Source organism: Pezoporus wallicus, unplaced genomic scaffold, assembly GCF_028554395.1.
Source record: "Pezoporus wallicus isolate ANWC-B61680 ecotype Strahan unplaced genomic scaffold, APGP_CSIRO_Pwel_v1 contig_4309, whole genome shotgun sequence".
Lineage (NCBI taxonomy): Eukaryota > Metazoa > Chordata > Aves > Psittaciformes > Psittacidae > Pezoporus > Pezoporus wallicus.
This window is the reverse complement of record NW_026638191.1, coordinates 2,309,574-2,326,108: the sequence shown is the minus strand read 5'-3', so window position 1 is coordinate 2,326,108 and position 16,535 is coordinate 2,309,574. Positions and strand designations below refer to the sequence as shown.

Below are 16,535 nucleotides of genomic sequence, written 5' to 3'. Positions count from 1 at the left end.
TTTTATTTACCTTCCTTTCCATTTTATTACCCTCCCATCCCTTCTCTCCTCTTTTTTTTTGTTTCATTTAAAACTGTTTTGTGCACCTCTGCATATGAAATTTAAGGCACATGGGGCATGATTTTTTCCTGCTGCTGTAACTCAGCTCCTGCAGATTTCTGCTAGAGCTGGGAGATCTCAAGAGAAGGAGTTAATGACCATTGCGGAAATGGGATATGACTAGGTCTTTTTTTAATGTGACCTCTCTTCATTTTTTTCTGGCTGTGTTTTATTGTATGTAATTGCCATCTGTTACTATCATACGTAATTTCTCTTCCCCAACAAGGTGCATTGCTTTCAGAAAAGATTGCTCTAAAATCTCACTATAAGTTAACAAGAAGTAAAAAGCTTAATTCTGTTCTCAGTGAGTAAGAGTAGGAAAATGTAGATGCCCTCCAGCCATCTATTTAAACAACATTAGCTCAAAAACCCCAATCCTATTTCTCAATTAGATTTGAAAAATGGAAGAATAAAGATTCTTGTTCTGCAGTACCCTATGAGGTACTCATATTCATGCCTTTTCAGGATACTTGTACAACATTTTTCTATATTTTGCCAGCAAGGTAATTTCACTTAGAAGGAAATCACTTCTGGAATCAGTCATTCATGATGTAGCTATCTTCTCATAACTATCTGTCAGTGCTTAAAAACAAACACGTGAAGCGCTAGAAATGTCTCCAGTTTTGCTTACTGAGTAACCCTCCAGAGCATTTTTTTGAGACTTAGAATACTGTTTTTTTGTCTCAGATGTGAGCTTTCAAAGTTTAAGTTAAGCTGACTATAAATCCTCATTAGAATTAAATCTGTCTTGAAATGTTTTCATTCTCCTCTTCTGTACACAGCAAAGCACTATAATGTAGTGTTCCCAGTGTTGGGCTGGGAGTAAGCAACCTTAAATGCTTACCCCAGTTAAAGGACCAGTGTCCTACTTGCTATGATGCGCTAAGTTATCTCTTCACGTAAGTGTAAACCATTTTTACAATATAAATAAACACATAAATATGCTGGATTATCTGTGTTTGGTGAAGACTAGGTATGGTGGTAAACCCTCTCATTACAGAGGAAGAGTCACTGACCATGCCTTAGGAAATGACACTGCAGTGCTGGGAATCACATTTCCCTCACACTTATCGACAATGTTATAGCCCATATCTTTGGTAAATCAAGTGGGACACAGATAAACCCCAAAAGATTAGGGAACCAAACAAAAATAAATATAAAACCAATCTGGGTTTATTCTGAGTGTATCTTAATTCTTGCTTCTTGCAGATCATGGAAGTATCATTCCTAAAATGCTTATTAGACAGGAATGTGTCTTGAAGAAAGAGCTGAATGAATAGAAAATAGTTGCTCAATACACATATCTTTAATTAACTCATCATGAAGGTAATTCATTCACAAAATGAATGTAAGCAAATGGTGAAATTAAACAGGGGGTTTTGTTGTTGGTTTTTTTTTAAAAACAATGCTTCTGATTTAACTTCAGTTTTAATGCATGGTAACCAATAGTAACCCATGTGTTCCCACTTAAACTGACTTATATCATGCAAGACGCTGTTTGCACTCATGCTCACAAAACAGACTGTGCAGGGGTGGATGTGGAATTTAGTTCTGATAACAGGGTAGATATGTATTACAGTAAGAATATAAGTGGCAAGCTAATGTCTCTGTGTCAGCTGAGCAGGAAAATTGTCAACAAGTGTGCTGGAATTTTGCCTACGGAATTTATTTTGATAAAATAGCCTATGTTGATTTTGTTGTGGAATTCTGATGGACTTTTCTTGGTGGTTGTTACTATAGGGATGGCTTCATGGCAGGGTCTCCTTAATTTTGTGGGGCACAGAAAAATCCTAGCTTCTGGGTAAGGACTGTCAGCGCCTCTGCTGTAATACATACCCAGACACAGTTATTCAATGGCAGTGTCACCCCATGCCTCTATCCCTCTGTGCTTCATCCTGTGTTCACTTCTCAAGAGCTCTGCTGTCAAAGTAGGCTTGTATTTCTTTGCACTACATAATTATGTCATAATTTACTCTTCATAGAGTCAGTGCTTGCTACTATTCTCTATAAAAAGCTATGAATGTACCATACAAAAAGTCAAATAAATTAGCCATAGAGCCTGCTCAATTAGAGAAATTGCTGTGGCAGCTAAGCCAAGGAAACCAAAGCTGTGGCTGGGTCAGGAAAAGTTCAGAGCCTTGCAAACTCAGCGCGGAGGTTATGGCCTGTCGCTAGCAATGGCAATGCTGTGCTGTGGGGCTGTATGCTGCACTTCACAAGCGTGCCTTCCAAGGTAAATATCGATGAAAAGCTGCCACATCTTCATTTCCTGTTTATACCCCACTATGACAATCGTGTTGGAATGCACTTTCAAAAAGAAAAACGGGGTGCAGAACAAGCTGTAAACACGTTCTTTTGATATCTATTCCATAGAAAGAAAATCTCACTGTGAAGTATATTCAACTTCTTATGAAAGAACTTCAAAATGTTTTTCTAAAATACAGTGAATTGTTTTAATGGTTTTTAACTAATAAATAATGTGGTGATTCTGCAACTTTATTTTAATGAGAAGAAACTGCATATGGGTTCACTTACTGTCTTATTTCTCTCTTTTTGGTATTTCAACCAGTCTCCCATAAATAAAATATAAAGCACATAACGTGCAAATTTACCTAGTACTGAAATTTTTGACATTTGAGTGGGCTAGGCATAATGATCACTGCAAAGCCTATCTTTCCATCCCTTGTATTTAAATGTGACTATTAAGGCTAGTCAAAACACCAGGAAAATAGGAGCAATTTCCATTTCACACATATACAAACACATATCTTCCAGACTTCATTTTTCCTCCAGAAATATTTTGGCATACCTTTTTTGACTTTTTCTCTCATCAATATAGTAGAATTTTATTTTGTAAGTTGTCGTTGTTCTGATTCTGATCAAAGAAGTTTAGTTTTTTTAAAAGGAAAGAAAGTTCTAAAGAGAAAGCTACTAGAAATGTATTTTACAAGTAGATGGTATTCAGGGATGGAGAAAGATGGATGTCTTATAACTCAAAAAGAGGGCAAGAGTCAGAACAGTAACTAAGTAGAAGCAGAAACTAAGAGTAGGTTTGATTAATGTGTGAAACTGGCTACAAGGGTCAGAAATAGCAGTAGATGTAGTCATAAACTTATTCCAAAAACATTATTTTGAAAAACTGCATTGGGAATCATCTTTATAAGGTACACCTATTACCAATTTATTTCTGGAATCCCTGAAGGGGAGAAACCCCATTATGGTCTAGGAGATGTAGACTCATATAACTAGAGATTCAAAATATGCTTAGCAATGGAATAATACAGAGTGCAGAAGATACTACAGAGGATGAGACAAAGTACAGAAGACATACAGAGGTGAAACTATTTCCTTCAGCTCAAAAGATTATATAAGAGGATTTTCTTTTTCTCCTCATCTTCACTGCAGCTCTCTGCTGTGGCAAAATCAAATTAAATGTGCTGCAGAGAGCGTTTCAGATGTAAACCAAAATGTCCAGATATTCAGGCCAGATCCCCAGCAGGTTTCCTTGGTCCTTTCTCAGAGCTCTATGGAGCATCCACCATGGCATGACAGCAATAAGCTTTAAATGTGAATCGATGCAAGGCCAAGCCGTGAGAAGCAGCTGTTACCACCTGATGTTAGTGGGTCATCTTGAATTAGTCCATTCCCAGCTGTGGGAGCTCTATTTAAGAGATATAAGCACCAGCTACATGTGGTGTCACTTATGGAGATTGTACTGATGGTGAGCACTCAGGCAAGATCTGTAAGTTATTTAGGGCAGCTGCACAAAGCACCATGGTAGCTAAGAATACATGAATTGGAAAAATGCAGGTGGTTTCAGACCCCGTTTTCTGTAGGTACAGAGAAGACAACGTGATGCTCCGGAGATTTTGTTGGTCCTTTGAGGATCTTATCCAAATTGTGTAATCAGAACTTCTTAAAAACAGGAAGAGTCTTTTCATGACTTGAACAGATGCTGGATAGAACCATCAGGTGAAGATGGAGACCTGAAAACCTGGGAAAAGTACAAACCCCTAAAACTAATGGAGCATGATCGGAAGCTAAGGAAGGAAGAAGATGTTTTACCTATCATAACATATCTCACACATGGATAAATCCATCTTCAGTTTCTCTTGCTGTGGCTCCAGCAGCTTTTTATGAACTACAAACTTAAGCAGAATAACTGGCAGGGTATTGATGTGAAGAAATTCCACTGTAAACCACTGAAGCAAAACTTCTGCTTGCGCTTTATCCTCCTGAACCCCTTAGGGATTTGGTAAACATACCTCTAAATTTGTTAAAGAACAGATGCTATTCCAAGCCCCATAGTATTTCAGGAGACATTACCAGTGAAATCATTTAGATGGGACGACATAGCTGGAATACACTTGCTGGAAGTGTTGGCATTTTTGGCTTATATCTGTCAGATTTTCCAGGATTATGCTTTTCATCCTGCCAGCTGCTCAGTATTCTGATCCTGGTGTTGGTAAACATTTAAACACAAGTGAAAGTGCTTTCCTGGAGGACAGCTTGAATTCTTCAAACCTTGCAGAATTGAACCCCAGTTTAGCTGCCTCAGCCTGTTTCCCAAGATGTAGACATGATGTCTCTGTTAAACAAATACGTGCTGTTTGGAATTCTTGCAGATAAACTGAGAAGCCCTATTTAAAATATGTACTATTTATGACTGGACATTATTTGACTATTAAGCTTCTGCTTTTTTGCATTAAATCCTTTCATTACTGTTGTATTGAGGAGGTCTGAACATTGTGTATGCAGGTAACAAGTACAGATGATAAACATTTCTCATTTTTTAATCTGGATATATATTGCATTAAATTTAATCACCTCTGCTCCTTATCTACTATGGAGATATTAAGAGGTAGTACTTTGGGGGCCATAACAGAAGAAATGATTTTACAGATATAATATGTTTCCTCTTTCTCTTTTTTTCCCCCTCCCTTAGCATATCATAAAATTAAAGCTGGAAACAATTTTATCTTCCAATACTCTGCAAAAGCCTTCACATACTCAGAACTTTTCCAAAGTTACCGTGTGAGCTAAAATTCTTGGTTTCTGGCCAAAGATTAATTTTATTTCAAAGCTTATAATAAAACCCACTTTTTGAAATCTGTAAGGCTAAAATTATTCCTATTTGCTTTTAAAATTAAATTTATATAGGGTTTGTTTTCACACATCTATTCCCTCAGTGACTGAATAGTAAATTCTGGAACTCATTATAGAAATAATCCATATTAAGAAGTATACCCAGGGTAAAAGTGATTGGCTATTGAGGGGTTAAAGTGTATTAAGTGGGTGTAAAAGTGGTTGGGTGTTAATAGCAAATAATTTGGAATTGATAACTTCTGAGAAATGAACTCTCTCTAGAGGCAGCGGTGGCCTGTAGTGAGAGGAAAGAAACACTGTCCTCACCTCTGTGAACTAGAGGTGTCTCAGTTTTACAGCCTTTGATGTCAAGGATGCAGAGTTGCAGATCAGTACCACAATAACCAGTGACAGAGAAAAATATTTTCATGTTGTTCGTCATTGCCTCTTAAAATGGTATCAAGAGGCTCATTAGTTACACTGGGCATGGAAGTTAAGAATTTAGCCCTAAAGATTTGCTGTGACTTTAATGTCATGTGCTGCATTAGAGCTTTATTAAGGTTTTAAGTCATTTTAAGTGCATGCTTTAAGTCTTTAAAGCAGCTTAAAGCATGCTTTAAGTCTTTAAAACAGTTTTCTAGCATTTCCTTTAGAAACTAGGAAAATAAAATGAAAAAAAAAGCCATTATTAATGTAATGTTGATTGCCCTTGTCCCAAAGAGCTTACAAATATCCAATATGTTTGTTCCATACAGTGTAGTCTTTGATAATTAAACTCAAATCAGCAAAAACCCAGCAATATTTGTGATTATATTCTAAGGTTTTCCAAGTATTTTACCAAGTGTCACATTAACCTTCCCCTCTTCCAAACCTTTGCCTTCCACGAAAATAGTGATTTCTTTACTATGTTACAAAACAAAATTGTAATACTAAAACATACTTGGGTTCATAGCCCTCACAGGCTGCACGAGCAATGTGCATCATTTCAGTTATGTATATAGAAGCCAGGTGTCTTTGAGGTCTTCAAGTTCAGCTACTGAGACAATACTTGGCAGTGTGGGTATCATTACATGGATCACAAGTCTCAGCTGCTTTTCCAAGCCATTTTGCAGCAAGACCAGTCAGTAGTAAGGAAGTTATTGTCACTGCTTCTGTCCTTTTGCTACATAACTAACAGCTACTACCAGCTTTCTCACCTGTGTTCTTATTTCAATGTGGCATGTCCCTGGCTTTCAACTTCCAAAACATATACACTATCATCACTTCATCTAAAATGTTGCCTTGCATTTGTCATCTTTGTTAATTTGATCATAACTCATCTTTTTGAATCCCTGGTTTTCTATTCTAAGTAATAGCAGGCTACTTGTCACTGCATTAAAAATGCTGCATGATTCCAGCCTTCACAATTCACTTCCACATCTCCTTCGGTTCTGCCTCCTTCTCACAGGGATTGTACAGCTTTTCTGAACTCATAGCTAAAGTCCTTACTCTCTGTATTAAGTAACTCTATAAAAGCTAACAGAGCTATTAATCTGTATAAGGTGACTGTACAAGCTGACTGTAGTTTTAATTATATGTCAAATATTTGGTGGCAATCTTCATTCACTGACATTTGTGTGCTGTTTGCCTTTGGTGTGGCATCTGTCTGAGCAATGGTTTCACAACTGGCCATGACCACAAATAAGTATGAGCTAATGATCTACACATAGAATTAGATTATTGAATGTTTTTTGATCAAGTGATTACTTTTCTGCACACAGAGGCAACTTGAATGCCTAAATTTTGGAAGAATGGCTTTTAGGTCTATAAAAAAAGAAACTAAAGATGTTGTTCAGGAGATCAGAAGGGGAAAGATGTTTGCAGACTCTTTGATGAACTGTTCTCCCCTGCCTGCATCAGAATGTGCTGTACACCTGATTGAAGCCTTCTTAGTGTGAATCCACAGTGTGATGTCTTTTGTGTCTTCATCAGTTTTTGGAGAGGGAAAGCAGAGTACATCCTATACTACCCTTTCATAGTGTGTATGTGAAATGGCCAGGAGATGACTGATCACTTTATCTGACCATTCTGAGTGTAATTCATTCTGTTTTGATGGCATTCTTTCTCCAGCTTTGTCAAAACTTTGCATGGATCAGTAGGTCCTAGAAGTGCATTATCACTTAATAATAATATATTGAATAAGAATAATAATAATATAATGAATAATACATTGATTATTGATTGATTAGTTTAGTAAGGCTTTCTAGTATTATCTTATTAATTGTTCTGAATTGTTCTCTTTCTCATTCTTTCTCTTGCTATCTCTTTTTATCTCTCTTGAAAAATAATCTAAGGGAATTAGATGAAAGTGGAATTCACTAGATAATCCTCAATCTGTTGCAGCAGGCAGATTTCTATTTAGCTCTGAAGATATCTTACTACAGATTAACAAAAGCTTCATTTGACCAGAACATGCTATTTGTGTTACACAACATAACATTGAGTCAGTATTGAAAGAAAACAGTCATTTTACCATATCACCCACTGTTTTTCAGTGAATTTTGTCAGAATGTTATTTTGAGTATGCATAAGATCCCCTTTAAGATGCATTTCTTATCACTGTATAGAACGATAGGTATTTTTCTGTAGAACATGGAATGTTCATAAGCTTAAGATAACAAATAGCTCAGAAAAAAGCTAACCTTTTATCTCAAGGGTTGTCACCAACATACAAGATGGCATTCAGTAAAGAATGTAATTCCAAACATGATTACCTGCATCATTTAGAAAGAGCTAATGCAAGCATAAAAAGCAGGTATCTTCTCATTTCATTCTTTTGAAATGCCCATTATTATCCTTCATTTTGTTTAAATTGTTTATTTTTGTGTGTTCATGTTTTATTTCTGGTAATAATATATATATGTTTCCTTAGATTTTATAAAAATGTTATTTCTTTAATGTTTTGCTGGCTGTCTGAGAACAGATGAAAGTTCTTTCTTGTTAAGAGTAATATTTAGTCTCATATACAATGGCCAGATTTCACAGCTAGGCCTACGCATTGTGTTGTACTTTACCGAGCATGTGTGAAAATGTCCTTCCACTAAATCTAAAAAAATAGAACCAATCCTGTAGATAAGAAAATCTGAGTTACACATTAGTGATTTTCTTCTTTAAAGATATTAATTTCTTCCAGTGAGATTTTTGTATAAATTACTGAAGTTCTATTATCTGCTACGACTTTGCAGTAATCTTAATCTGATGATTGCTCTGGGTCACATCAGCTATATATTGTATTTTGAATCTGGCAGGTGCCAGTAGCAGAAGATAAGAGCAAAAGATCTGGGTAGGAATACAATGATGCTTCCCTTGTAAAATCTCTTCAGTTCCAGAAACATGCAGTTAGAGATTTCCTGTAAGGAAGTGTTACCTCTGAGTTTAATGGACTTTGAAGTATTTTTCTTCTTTTTGAATCCAAATGATTTATTGGGCTCTGTATTACCTCACTGATTAGAAAGGAAACCATTTTTGTAAGTTTTCAGGCAGCCAATGATGATTTCATTGGGTGCTCTACCCTCTTTATGTAAGAGAAAACAAGTAGTGCTGCTGTAGTCAACTTTTTCTGTGCTGCTTAGGACATCACATGAAAAAACATGATGCAGCTGAGGTAGTCATTCACATGAGAAGGTGTTTGCTACAATTCTCTTTTACTTATGCAGTCGCTGATGGTTTTCAGCAGCATTGACTCCTTATTTTTTCTTTTTCTTTTTGACAGTAGTTGTGTTAAAAATATTACTCGGTTATATAAATAAGAGGATATCACTGTGTGTCAGACTGAATACCCAGTATTCAGTCTCACAAGACTCGCATATTAACTTCCTGTCTGAACTATACAAATACCCCAGAATCCTACTAGATGTTATACTCTGTGTTCTCTCAACAGATTTCTTCAACCTACCACCTTCTCCCTGGTTTTACCTCAGTTTCTCTCAGTCATTTTGCAGGTGCTGGGACTTGTGAAAATATATATCCACTATGTCCCACTTCCTAATCTTTTTTTCATATGGATGAAAAAAGAAAAAAGATATTTTTTCAAGTTTTTTGTGAATTTCTCACATTGAAGGAGATGGTTACACATACTGATATAAATGATTTTCCAACCACTTCATATGACAAGTTTAAAAGCAAGTGATATTAATTTTTTTTTCCAAAGATAAAACTAAATGCAGTTTTCTCCACCTTCTGGCTTAGTGCAAAGCTCAATTTCTTCGTAATTGGAAGAATCAAGCGAACAGGTTACTTATGGACATCACAAATAAAAAATTGGACCCAACTCGAACAACAGCAAAGCTTCAACATGCTGAACTTGAGTTCTTCTGAGCCAGGAGCTCACCTAAATAAAATGTCTGAAGCAAAAAAACACCTCTATAGGTGTATGCACTAGGTGAATTTGGACCCTGCTGGTTAAAAAATCAGTGCATCTAAAATAGACACTTTCTGCTCTTTCCTTCTCATATTTAAACTAAAAGAACACTTCAAGATTTTTTTTCTGCTTTAGGTATATCCACTAGAGGCAGTTGTAGTCTCTAATTTCATTAGTGCTCAACGTGTTTGTTTTCATTCTATGAAATAGACTTTTCCTTACATAGTAATAATTATAGTTATCTGACTACGGTGATGGCCTCTTTTTTTTTTTTCTTTTTTTCACCAGTTTGTGGTCCTTTCCTGATATATTCGCAGTCTTTTTCTTCATCATCAAATGAATGTATCTTGTTCTAAGAGCCTCACCTTTGAGCCCAGAAGAGTACTTCCACTTCCAGTGAAGTTACCTGGACATCTATTTTTACCTTCAGTTGTCATATCTTTTCTAAAATGAGATAAATAAACATGTTGCTTTCTCTTAGTGGTACAAAGTCTCCCTAGTTCATGTTCAGAACTTCCATTCACAGAATATATGCTCTGTTCTTGAATGGAGAAATTCATTTATGTCCAGAGGGCCAGGACAAGACCCATGTGCCACTGAAGATCAATTTGCGTTGTAGTCTGTGGGATGAAGTGGAGTGTAAAGTTTAAGCTGATCTTCTATGCAGAATAAAAGAGAAGGAATGAAGATAAAAACGTGTTCAGAGGTATTGTAAATCAGTTAGCTGGAATGTAGGCTGAGAGCTTTCTGCAAGAACAGGCAGCATGCAGTGTATGAAACACCTCTTGAAGTTTCTTACTGAGTTATAATTTGACTTTGGGTTATTTCCTAGTTCTAATTCATAGATGCATAGCTACCTGTAAGAATTTATACTGTATAGGTCCTGGCTTTCCCTCAGCAACAGACTGAGTGCAGTGGGTCAGGCATTACTGAGAGGATAAAACTAGGCCTAAAGTGAGAAGATTTCTAAAACCGCAGAGATTTTCCACATTAGGTGTAGGATAGGGTGTTGATTTCTTAGTAGACATAACTGGGAAAATGGCAATCAAATCTTACAGTTACTGTTAAAAGGAATTTGTATTGCATTGTGTGTTCATCAGAAAAGAGCAACACTTGATAAGCTGTGAAGCATGAACATTTAAAAAACCCACTTCAGTTCTGACATCCCTATGTCAATTATTTTTTAACATAGGTATTTTCTATGCCCAAATTCATATTAAACAAACCCCCAGCTAGCATTGTATTCTTTACTGCCACTCTCAGATAGTCTCTATCTTTTTCTGTATAAGACTGAGTGGGGCTGCAGTAAAATAGTTTGTAAAGCAGCAGTTCAGACTGTACCAGTGGAGAACCACAGTACACTCTAGCTATTCTGTTGAATATAAAAAGAAATAATCAGATGACCACCCTAATAGAATCTTTGTGTCTAGGTATATATTGAATCTTTATTGCTGGAGTGGCTGAACATAACAAGGGAAAGGCTGCAGGGTACTGAGTGAGCTTCAAATGAGCTGGTGCGTTACCACAGTGCAGGACAGTGCCTATCAGAGAGAGGTACTGCCCTCAAAACTGCCTCTGCTGTGGAACTTACTTGAACGTATCTCTACAAGGCACTGTGCTATCAGTACAGATAGAGTCTAAGCAGGCATCAGTGGCAGAATGAGAGGAAAAGAAACCCAACTTTCTATAAGCATGTGCAAGTTATTGCTCATCTGTGTCTAATGCTTTATCTAATCCTTTAATAATTCATGCTTTCAATTTACAGATCAGTTTTTTGTTGCAGAAAGTGCTGGCCATTACTTAAGTATATGAGAATTTAATTGTACTGGGTCTAAAACTTGGAATAAGTTTCCTTTGACCAGGTATTTGCTTTTGCCTTCATCTGTTCAATCCTGTCAGAGCGTTCTTACCTTTACAAATTTTGTGAAACTATTACTGAGTTTCTCAACGTGTGCCAATAGAGCAAATGTAGCATAAAGAGGAAACAATGTGACCATAATCCAAATCCAAATCAACAGGATATTTTGCTAGATCAGCCCTAGTCATGAACAGTTTACGGTCAAGACCCATAAGCGTGATTTGTATGGCTGTGAATAGCACATATAATATGAATCACGTGGGAAATATTACATTAGGATAGTATATTAATTTCCTAAACTGTTTTTAGTGTAGTTAGATTATAGAAGTTTCTTTATTAGCAAGTTTCACTTCTTGGATTTTAAAAGATTCAAACTTTCTGAAAAACTTTCCAACGTCACTTTGTGCATTCGTTAGAGTATTTTGGAATACCTGAATTTTGGTATGTATTAGGGCTAGGTGGTTTAGTTACCAAAGCAGATGCTAGTTAAAGGGCTTAAACTGCATTTCCAAATCATTATGTAATTGCAAGTAAGAAAACAGTGTCTATAATCTTTCCTACACTATCAAGTTATTAATAATGAGATAGGGAGAATTTTATTGAATTGTTCAAATCTACTTAAGATCCGTGGGTTTGGTAGTCTTTTTATTACAATGCTATTTATTCCAAGTTCCTATCCCACCGTTGCAGCTGATAGCAGTCAGGAATACAGCATGGCTATGAAAAATTAAAAGGCAGTCTCACCCTCCTTGCTACCCCTGAAATGTTCAAGTTGAGTGCAGCTTCTTACAGCTTCATCCAGGCTGTATATCCATACAGCCTCAGCTCTGCTGAAACAAACACTGTGGTATATAGGCCAGTCAGCACTAAATATTTGATTTCATAGTATCATAGGCAAGGTTAAAGTCATAATTTAACAGCACCTAGATTCACATCTTCTGTCATGACACTTCTCTACAAAGGACCATTCCATCTTAGCTGAGAAATGGTCTCTTGCTGAGCAACATCTTCTTCCAGTAATGCTCCAAGTGACCTCTGACTTAATATTAGTGCTAGACACTGTATGAAAGTATTGGAAGCTAGTGTAGGAATAACTACAGTTGCAGGATTGATAGCAAACTGATGTTAGCTAGCTTTACAGTAATTCTAAATGACTGTTCAGCTTAGGGATATTCATGCCCCTTTTAATCTTTGTTAGTATATCACTTATCATGCCCCTTTTAATCATTGTTATTGCATCACTTACCATACAGTGCAAAAACCCAACTGACACTGCTAAGTGCTTTACAAGAGCAAAACAAGTTTATTTACTCTCAAGTTTGGTAATTTACTACTAAAAATACATATATTCACATATAAACCAAACTATTTCAGTGCTGAAATGAAACTCTTGAGAGTTTTCAGGTTTAGGTATCTAGTTGCAACATAGAAACGTTGCCATGGCACTACTTGGGCACTAACAAGCAAAAAAAGAAAAGTAGCTAGTGTCCAGCATTTCACGTCTGGACATGACTTTGTGATGTGTTCCTGGGATTTTTACTGACAGTTCTTTAAAGCTGAGGACTGTGCAAAACTAACTAATAAAATCTGTATGTAAATAATGTGCAGAATGTAACTAAATCTATTTGAAACTTTGCTGACAAGTGAGCTCTATTACATGGAACATGTTAATTACCTGTTATGTGAGATAAGTGTAATCAAATAATTACTTCCAATTAAACCCCATATGGAAGTGTACGAATATCCACCTATTTTATTTACCTTTCAAATGTGTTTCTCAATCCCAAGATTGCACAGTTTTTAGAAATTTGGAGTTTGGTTTGACTCATTTTCACTGACCCGCACCTTCAGCCAATATGAGGGGCTGCAATGCTACTGCGCTAGTCTTACTGATAAGATGATGGGGGAACTTTATGCAATAAGTTTGCAGCACGGTTATGAATGTCAAGAAACAAACTGGAAAAAGGCACTTCCTAAAACTTTAGTGTGCAGAATTGTAAGGGTGCATTCTGTGCATGTGATTAAAACTACTTCATAAAAATATTGTGAAGGTAAAAGACTGCAGATCTGTAATATGACATTTGTTCTGAACTCATTCAGATCGTAGTTTGCTGAAGTCAATGCCAGAATTTTAGCTAATTCCATTACTGTCTGAATGATGTCTTAACTTCTCTTTCTTTCTTCAATCTTTTAAATATCAACAATTGCATAACAATTTTTCTACATAGTTATTTTATTAATAGTGGTTTCTTATTAATTAATATTAGTTACAATATTGGTAATCCGCTTTTATGCACTCCATTACTTTGATCAGATTCTGCAAATACTTTAACTTTCATGTGTTTTCTGATTGATGTCACCACGTTTATTTAGCTGCATAACATAGAGTATATGTGTTAATGTTCAGTTGCATTGGCTTTTCAGAATTTCTGTGTCCAAGATAATACAAAAGCTGTTCCCCTCCTTATGAAGTGTTAGATGTGTTTTTAGCAAAGAAAATCTTTCATCCAGGCTATAAATAAATAGTATCTAAGCTCAGTTCTGTAACTCTGTTTGGGTCCATGAGTTTCCAAGACTAATAGTAAGGTTTCTTCTGTAAAAGTAGGAGAAAAGTGTCCCGACTATTAGATTTAAAATCATGTTGAATTATTTAAAATATTTTTTTAAAGCACTAAGGATAATTTTCCCTTTTACTTGTAACTTGTTAAATTTGTTTCTTTATCTGTTATTTATTCTTTAAAATTATGAGGTCAGGAAGCTGTCAGAGGAAACCATCTTGGCTATCAGATGGCTTTGACCAGAAAACAGAACATTTTGCTGAGATGAAACTTTAATTTGCATTATGAAGTTTCTTTTAAAGCTTATGAAATAGTTTTGGCAAAATTCCTCTCAGGCTATGTTATTCTGAAAGATGAGTGAAAAGAAGGAAGTGTGTTAACATAAATATCTGGGATTATTTTAGTGGAAGCTTTATGTCAAAATAATCTGAGACTCTGTTCATGAGATCCTGTCAAAGCTCATTTTTCATTGCTGTATTCACATGGTAATCATAAACAATTCTGTAAGGATCAGAGACACCTTGCACCTGTCTTACTCCCAGTAACAAAGCATCCCTCAAAAGTATCAATCAGGGTAGTCTCACCAAGTTTTATTTCACTTTCTACTCCATTTTCAACCATTTTAAGTTTCTTTTCACAGGAATTCTTCACAAAGTTCTTTTTGCATGAAGAAAGTTATTCTAAAACCCAGCAACTTTTAATTTCCCTGGCCAATAATTTTGGCCTATTTATTTTGCTTAGAAACAAAATCCTACCACTGCAGCTACAAAGTCTGATATTTCTTAAACAAACAAACAAAAAAGCAAACAGAAAGAACCCACTTTCTAGTATGGTAGTGTCCAGATAAAAGGAGGGGAGAAGGGAAAAGGTAAATTTGAATGAGGAGTGAGTCTATGTCAGTACAGCATTAATAGTGTAGAAGAGAGTGGGCACTAACTTTGCTGGTGTATCAATGGCAACATGGTTTACACAGCTGCGAGGATATGGCACATGAAAGGCCAGGTACTTTGTGATGCAGTGCTACTTTCTCATCTAACCTGCTAAATGCACAGTCCACAGATTTTTGCAGTTATGGTTCAGCGTAGTGCTTGGCACTGCAGCAGCACTCACTTCCCCCTCCACTTTCTACTCATCCACATATAAACTCCTTCTTCCTTTGCTGTTAAGATTTTTACTTCTTTACATCTCTGTATACATACACATATGCAGCATGCACAAGTTGTCTTCAACCAGTACATGTGTCAGTGGGGGGGTGAATGCTGTGGTAAACGTTTGTCTCATTCAATCAGTGAACACTATTATATCCCATTGCTTGTTCCACCAGCATTAAAAACACTTCTGTAAAGGGGAAATACAGGCAGCCCTTCTGCCTGCCTTGGCGGCTTGTGCAGGGAACCGCATCTCTGTCCTTGGCCCTGGATCCCTGCACTGGCTCCTTCCGGAGGGAGTGAGTGATGCCTCGGAGCCCGCAGCCGGGCACAGCCATGATGTGGCTGCTTAGGTGCAAACAAGCAAAAATGCACGGACATTCTACCCTCAGAACACAGCTGTATTATAACTCCATGCACGGTATCAAACAGTAAATCAGCGATAAAAGGCTTCAGTAACATGGCATCAAATTCTATGAGAAACCCGGCATGTACCACCATCATACATGCACTCCCGCCGCTTACCCTCCCTGTGCATTTCAGAGCGACAACAATTGTAAGAGAAATAAAACATTGTAAGATCTCAGCTGCTAGGAGATAGACGAATGTAATGCCACGATCCAAAGCTCCGGCATTCTCACACAGCTCTGCAAATTTGCAAACAGATTCTTCACCCCCCAGCCCTCCCTCTCCCCCCCACCCCTCCCAACAGAATCAGAAAGCACATCTTACCACTGGATGAGAGAGAGGAACAGAAGTGCCCACACCATCATTTTGAGCGAAAATGCAGGATTCAAGAATGCAGTTCCTCCCGGGCTTGTTGGATTTGAAGGAATCATCTCTTTTTCTCTCCCTCCCCCCCCCCCCCCCCCCCCCCCCCCCAACCAAGTTTTTTTCCCCTTTCCTCTCGGTTGCAGATGGATCCGTCCCCTTCTTTATTTTTTTTTTTTGGTAGTGGTTCTGCCCCCCTCCCTACCAGGTCCCGTCAGTGGGATGATACATTGCGCCCAGCTGCGGGAATTAATATGCAGGGAGACAGAAATTAGATCTGCAGAAGCCCTTTGCAGATATAATCAGAAAACGTCAGCTCAGGCAGCAGGCAGCAGCTTCCAAGTCTAGAGGAATAATATAATTGGGAAAAAAAGGGGAAAAAAAAAAACAGCCCACAACGACCAAACAGCAAAATCACGGACACTCACAGAATAAAAGCAGTCAAGGAAAAGAAGAAACACATACACATGCAGACATTTACAGAACCACTCAAACACATGCAATGAAATCCGATCAAGCAATAGAAAGAGTAAATGAGAGGAAAAAAAAAGAAAGAATAAAGCAATGGAGCTTCTGCCTGAATGCAGATTAACTCTGAGGTCAAAGTGGAAATGATG

At 37.0% G+C, this 16,535-nt stretch overlaps 1 protein-coding gene across 4 annotated transcripts in view; it reads right to left on the bottom strand.

Moving 5' to 3' along the window:
* GABRG2 (gamma-aminobutyric acid type A receptor subunit gamma2) overlaps positions 1–16,011 on the bottom strand; it is a 66,229-nt gene extending 50,218 nt beyond the window's left edge. For all 4 annotated transcript variants that reach the window (XM_057409870.1, XM_057409871.1, XM_057409872.1 and 1 more), the window contains exon 1: positions 15,880–16,011. In XM_057409870.1, the coding sequence (XP_057265853.1) occupies positions 15,880–15,986 (107 nt within the window). In that variant the 5' untranslated portion in view covers positions 15,987–16,011. The remainder of the gene's footprint in view (positions 1–15,879) is intronic.
* Between the last annotated feature and the right edge of the window lie 524 nt (positions 16,012–16,535).